The sequence below is a fragment of the Alligator sinensis genome, unplaced genomic scaffold (genome assembly GCF_000455745.1).
Source record: "Alligator sinensis unplaced genomic scaffold, ASM45574v1 scaffold147_1, whole genome shotgun sequence".
In the NCBI taxonomy this organism is placed as follows: domain Eukaryota; kingdom Metazoa; phylum Chordata; order Crocodylia; family Alligatoridae; genus Alligator; species Alligator sinensis.
The window spans coordinates 4,688,332-4,695,040 of NW_005841847.1; the positions used below are offsets into that span (position 1 = coordinate 4,688,332).

Here is a 6,709-nt window from a genome sequence, read left to right on the forward strand (position 1 = left end):
TGGCACTGCTAATTTGCACTGGGGGTGGGATTAATACCGGGAGATCCCAGTGTAAGAAAAAGAAAATGTGCCTAAAAAAAGTGGGGTGGCACACATAGTGGTAGTGTGCGCCACCCGAAACCAGAGCTCAGCTGGCCATAGCCATGCTCGGGCTGCCAGCCAGGATCTCTGTTGCTGTATCACCATGGCTGCTGCCCCCAGGACTCCAGGTAAGGATGCTGGGGCCAGCCCGGATGCTGACCTCAGCCTCCCCTACCCCACCCAGGCAATTTTCTGCTTGCCACAGCTGTGTGCTGCTGCTGTTTGTCCCTGGGGAAACACACATGTGCGCTCATCTGGATGGGCCCAGTGGGTGTGTCCCCCACATGCAGGGGCATGAGCTTGCAGCGGCAAAAAAAGTAGCAACCCAAATTTGTGCTGTTACTTTTTGCCACTGCACACATTCATGCACATGCAGTTAAGTGTAGGGCGAATTGCCTTGCTTTGGGAAAACTGCCATTTCTCTGCTTCTCCCAACTCTTGCTGTGCTGGAGGAAAGTGGGGTGGGGAGGGGAGATGCTCTGGCTGGTTGCAAGGAGTGCGTTTATTTGGAGGACTGAGACTGTGTGTCTGCCAGCGCATGTACCTGGAGTGTGTGCCATGCTGCTTTTTTTTGCTATAGTATTTTTTACACCAGGATTTTCAAATTTGCAGCATGGCAAATGGTCGCACCTGCCCAGCATGTGGTTTGCAGTGCTTCAAACAGGTTTGAGGCTCCGGAAATTACACGTGCCCAGTATGTGGGAACACAAAATAGTCCTTTCCTACTTTTGAACTGAAAGAGTCATTATTGCATCTCTGTGCCAATTCTAATGAGACCTTGTGCTACTGCTGGCTTGCTTCAGAATGTTGGCCTGTTGAGGATTTGGTGCAGAGACCCCTATCAGTATTTAAAGGGAGCAGAAGCTGTCCTTTGCTGCTGTTTGACTCTTCCCCATTTACAGTATTTAAGTGGTGTAGAGAGCCTTGTACAGGCCTCTGCCCCACGTACTTTGAGATTTGTACAAAGAGTTACCACTCTGAGGTGTTTAGCCATTAGTGGAGTGTACTTATACAAATCTATAGCATATATATGATATCCCAATGTAAACAGTGACTTGCACCATAGTAGTTTATCTCCAGTTTTAAACCGGGGTAAGCTGTACCAATGCAGACAGTAGTTTTATATTGACACAGAGCATCTACAATGATGCAGATACAGCAGTCACTAAAAAGCATAGGTGTTGAAGATCCTTAGGCTTCAGCACATTTTTTAAATAACTTGGCATGCCTTTAAATGTGAATTGATTTAAAGCATTTGTTCAGTAAGCTATGGTGTTTTTAGGACATGGAAGTAGGATATTCTTTAAATATACTTTTTTTTTTTTTTTTTTACTTTAAATGCCTATGCATCTTTCTGTGCTTACACGTAATTAAATAATCCTTATGTTTAATTTTGTCAGAATAGATTATGGGTCTTTTGTCTGTCTTTTGTTGTGGGGAAGCTTTCAAAGATATAAAAATAAATTTGATTTGAAATTTGTTTTTAAGTACTGAATTGTAGAGTACTGTTTGTGTTGCACAAGATATTCAATAGTAATTTACATGCACTGAATTTTGCAAGTAATTATTATGTTTCAGCATATATATTTTTTCCATTCTTCACAGCATCAAGAGCAGCACAGCATGTTGCTCCACCACCAGGAATAGTAGAAATAGACAGTGAGAAATTTGCATGTCAGTGGTAAGTTCTATACAGATATTTTTTGAATAAGAAGAAAAGCAAAGAAAAATGCCTGTATTCATGTCAGGCAGTTTTCTAGCTGGTTTCTGTTCAGGGTTAGGAAGTCACATTTTTATGGAAAATAAGTGAAAACATTCTGTCGTATTGCTTTGAATAAATCTGAAAGAAAAATATCTACCAAAAATGTTCACCACGTAACAGATGATCCTGCAAACTGGTTGTCCTTTTCTGAGAGTATAGCTTAATTCCTTAACTTCATTTCAAAGCAAATCTTGCTGTAAAATCATAGATAGGTATTATCAGCTTCATCTTGTGCTACTATAGTAATAGAAAAATATTTCTCAAATATTAGATCTAGACTCCTTGGGAGGCCTAAGGAAAAAAAATGAACATGAAAGCTTCTCACCCCAAAACTAACTTTTTGAATGTTTTTGTTGGTAAAAATAATGTTTGTTGTTCATCAGCTATACAAAAAAAAAATACTTGGTTCATAACCTTCAAGTAGAGCTGGGTTGATTTTTCCCAAACTAGAGCTCTTACATGTCCACTGAAGTTCTTTTTTGTATTAATCTGTTTTGATAGAATTATCCACTCTTGCCACTCCAAAAACTATAATATAGTATAAATAAATTCCTAAGATGGATCCAGGTATAGTGTTGCTTCAAATATTCATTTATATGCAGATGTCTTGATGGTAAAGTAAAGAGCGTTTCAGAGGAAACTACGTGGTTGCTTAATTCAGCCCTACAGAGAGATTCTTTGCTTAGTTACTGCAGTGTAGAAAGACTAACATAGAAGTTTTTAATTATCTAGAAAAAAGCAACTAATATTTAAATACTTCAGAATCCACCAATAATTGGAACCCTTCCATTTTTTTCTTTCAAACTCCACGTAATGCTTCAAAACCCCATAGCTTTGTACCTCATAGGTCAGATGCATACTAAGAGTGCTCAACCCCTGGCCCACAGGCCAGATCCAGTCCCTCACACAGTCATCCAACCCACAAGGCTCCACATGGGTATGAAAATTTGGTGTGCAGTGGCACCATTTCCCTGCTGCCAAATTTTCAGACCTGTGGGGAGCCCCAGGTCTGGCATGCTAAATTGGGTGTTCAGTATGGGTTTGCAGGGCCAGGTGGAGGCAACATGGGACTATCCTGTTGCATAGGGCTCAGTCCAGCCTGCGGATCTGCTCCCTTCCACTCTTCTGGCCCACAGGGCCAAAAGCTCGAGCACCACTGTACTATACTATTGCTGTCTGTGCCTCAGGACGAGTAAGTGGGACATTCCCACTCATACCTGGGGTAAGTGGTGTTCTGTATGCATTACTTCTGTGCTGTTGCTTTATACAGTGGATAATAAAAGCATATGTCATGGGCTGGGTGTTGGTGGGGACAGTATATTACAATGTCATTTTCAGCATGTTAAATTAGGAGTGGTTTTATATATAGTCCAAACTCTCTACTTGGGCAGAGAAAGTGTTTCAACCCTTGGAAAAAGAATGTCCATGTTATATTGTATTTCACAGTATGTTTTATTTCTCCATTTTTAGGTTGAATGCACATTTTGAGGTGAATTCAGATTGCTCAGTCTCTCGAGCAGAAATGTACTCTGAATATCTCTCAACCTGCAGTAAATTAGCTCGAGGTGGAATTCTGACATCAACTGGATTTTATAAATGTCTTCGGTATGGTGAAAAGTTTGTACAGGGATAAACAAGAGCTTTTAGGCTCATAATGCTATTCTGCAACTTAAATTCTTTAGGGAATACCTACTCTGAGAAGAGTTTAAACGACTTCTCTGATCCTCTAGCATTTGGAATTTTAACTGAAACAAATTTTTATAGTTCAAAGTAATTGATTGTGCTTTCTTTCAACCACTTTGTGTTTGGCCATTTATTTTTTTCTCCTTTAGCTGTTGGGGGTTATTTTTTCACTTCTGTTGTCCAAAATGCTAATTCTGGTGGACCTGGCAGCCCTCAGGGAGATAACTAAGAGCATCTGAGTATCTCATTGCATTGTGAAAATGCAGAAAAGACTGGATTTCTTCAGAAACGGGCACAACTATGGCTACTAAATACCCATTGAAAAATACTCCAGTTTATGAAAAATAAAATAGAGATATTCCATACTCTTCCCATTTTTCCTAGAGGTTAAATATATAACCCTTTCTTGAGGGACAGACCTAATGATTACACCTTTTCAAATGGAAAGAATACTTTCCACTGTTCAGCTGAATTTGCTATAACCGTTTTGTCTGTCTGCTCAGTATTCTGTGATGTATAGAAGCCAAGCTTCAGTAATTTACTACCTATTTTATTCAGGGGTAAATTAGTGTAATTTAGCTTAATTTACCAAGAAAAAGGAGAAAACAGAAAAACAGTTGCTGCAGATCATAAAGCATGTACAAAAGCAGTTAAGTGCCCCCTCTACTCCTTAAAACCATATAATTGTTTATTCCTTCCAAAACCTGATTAAACATGAATAATCCCTAGATTCTAGCTTTTGCATTTAGGTAGACAGTGTTTTGCTGTTGCACTTAACCTTAGTTGGCAGCTAATACTCTATTTTGATTATGTATTGTGCTCTTTACTTTTTATATATTTGTACTCATCCTTTCTGCATATAGAACAAAGCTCAAACATTAAAAAAATTAAAGGAACTAACAGTGTAAACAAGTTGAGTCACTGCTTTTATTAATGTTTCTGCATGTTTGTGTTTGGCAGAACTGTCTTTCCAAATCACACAGTGAAGAGAGTAGAGGATCCAAACAACAATGGACAGGCACATATACATGTGGTAGGAGTAAAAAGGAGAGCTATACCACTTCCCATTCAGATGTACTATCAACAGCAACCAGCTTCTACCCCTGTCGTCCGAATTGATTCTGTTCCTGATGTATCTCAGTCTCCTTCACCAGCAGGTATTATTATTATTATTATTTTACATTTTGCATTTTTTATAGCTGTTGTTGGTTCTGAAACTGGCTAAACTAAGTAAAATTGAGAGAAAAGTAATTTGACAAGTTTCTGCTAGTATTGTTTTATCTGCTCGTATACTATCTTCTGTTTGACACCTGACACACCAAGTCCATAAATCACATGACAAACCACTGCTTTTCTCACTACTAATTCAAATCTAATATAGTTGAGTATAGAAACTGCTTTAAGGAAAAAATGAAAGTTTGGACTTTTTCTTATGTATATTTGTATGGTTTTACATTTGAGCTTTGTTTCCTTTTTTAATTCAGACTTTTGATTATTTTGTGTTAACAGGAATCCCACATGGACCACAAAGTGTAGGAAACCATTTTCAGAGGACACCAGTTAATAACCAGTCTTCAAATTTAACAGCAACACAAATGTCTTTTCCAATTCAAGGTGTTCACACTATAGCACAGACTATTTCAAGAATTCCACAAAACCCTTCAGTTCACACACAGCAGCAACAAAATTCTCCAGTGACTGTCATACAAAATAAAGCTCCAATTTCCTGTGAAGTAGTCAAGGCCACGGTAATACAGAGCTCTGTTCCCCAGTCTGCGGTTCCTGTTACTATTGCTGTAGGAGGAGCAGCATCTAATCAAAATCACAGCAGTGCAGGACCACAGCCATCTGTTACCGTTGTCAGTTCTCAGACTTTGCTTCACCACCAACCTGTAATTCAACAACAGTCTCCACTACATGCAGTGGTACCAGGACAGATACCATCAGGCACTCCTGTTACAGTAATTCAACAAGCTGTACCTCAGGGTCATATATTTGGCAGAGTACAGAACATACCAGCATGCACTTCAGCAGTTTCACAGGGTCAGCAGTTAATCACGACATCGTCACCTGTGCAGACTTCATCTCAGCAATCTTCTGCTGGTAACCAGCAACAGGACACAGTCATTATAGCACCCCAACAGTATGTCACAACATCTGCATCCAATATTGTTTCTGCCACTACAGTACAGAATTTCCAAGTTGCAGCTGGGCAGATGGTTACTATTGCTGGTGTCCAAAATCCACAAACGTCTAGGGTAGGATTCCAGAATATTGCGCCAAAGCCTCTACCTTCTCAACAGGTCCCTCCTACAGTGGTACAACAACCGATGCAGCAACAGCAGCAGCAGCAACCATCCCAACAGAGTGTAGTGATTGTAAGCCAGCCAGCTCAACAAGGTCAAACATATGCACCAGCCATTCACCAAATTGTGCTTGCTAATCCAACTCCTATTCCACCTGGTCAAACTGTCCAGTTGACTGGGCAGCCAAATTTAACTCCGTCTTCCTCACCATCCCCTGGACCAGTTACAAATAACCAAGTCCCTGCTGTAATGTCATCTACATCTACCACTCAGTCACAAGGACCCCCTCCTACTGTCAGTCAGATGCTCTCTGTAAAGAGACAACAACAGCAGCAACATTCACCAGCACCATCACAGCAACAGGTGCAAGTCCAACAACAGCAACCGATACAAATGCAGGTTCAGCCACAGCAAGCTAACGCAGGAGTCGGCCAGCCTAACTCCGGTGAATCTAGTTTGATAAAACAACTGCTTCTTCCAAAAAGAGGCCCTTCAACTCCAGGTGGTAAACTTATACTCCCAGCTCCACAGATCCCTCCACCTAACAATGCAAGAGCTCCTAGCCCTCAGGTGGTTTATCAGGTGGCCAATAACCAAGCATCTAGTTTTGGAGTTCAAGGACAGTCTCCTGCTCAGCAGCTACTAGTTGGACAGCAGAATGTTCAACTGGTTCCAAGTCAAATCCAGCCCCAAGGGGCAGTACAAACAGTACCCATTTCTAATTTGCAAATATTGCCTGGCCAGTTGATCTCAAATAGCCCAGCAACTATTTTCCAAGGGACTTCTGGCAACCAAGTTACTATAACTGTTGTGCCAAATACTAGTTTTGCTCCTGCAACTGTGAGTCAGGGAAATGCAACTCAGATCATTGCTCCAG

At 40.6% G+C, this 6,709-nt stretch overlaps 1 protein-coding gene across 2 annotated transcripts in view; it reads left to right on the forward strand.

The window, feature by feature from the left end:
• Window positions 1–6,709, forward strand: part of ARID2 (AT-rich interaction domain 2) — a 174,009-nt gene that overhangs the window by 122,912 nt on the left and 44,388 nt on the right. For both annotated transcript variants that reach the window (XM_025208535.1, XM_006015932.3), the window contains 4 exons: window positions 1,687–1,762; window positions 3,314–3,448; window positions 4,487–4,683; window positions 5,036–6,709. The exon at window positions 5,036–6,709 is cut by the window's right edge and continues 1,184 nt beyond it. In XM_025208535.1, coding sequence (XP_025064320.1) covers window positions 1,687–1,762; window positions 3,314–3,448; window positions 4,487–4,683; window positions 5,036–6,709 — 2,082 coding nt within the window. The remainder of the gene's footprint in view (window positions 1–1,686; window positions 1,763–3,313; window positions 3,449–4,486; window positions 4,684–5,035) is intronic.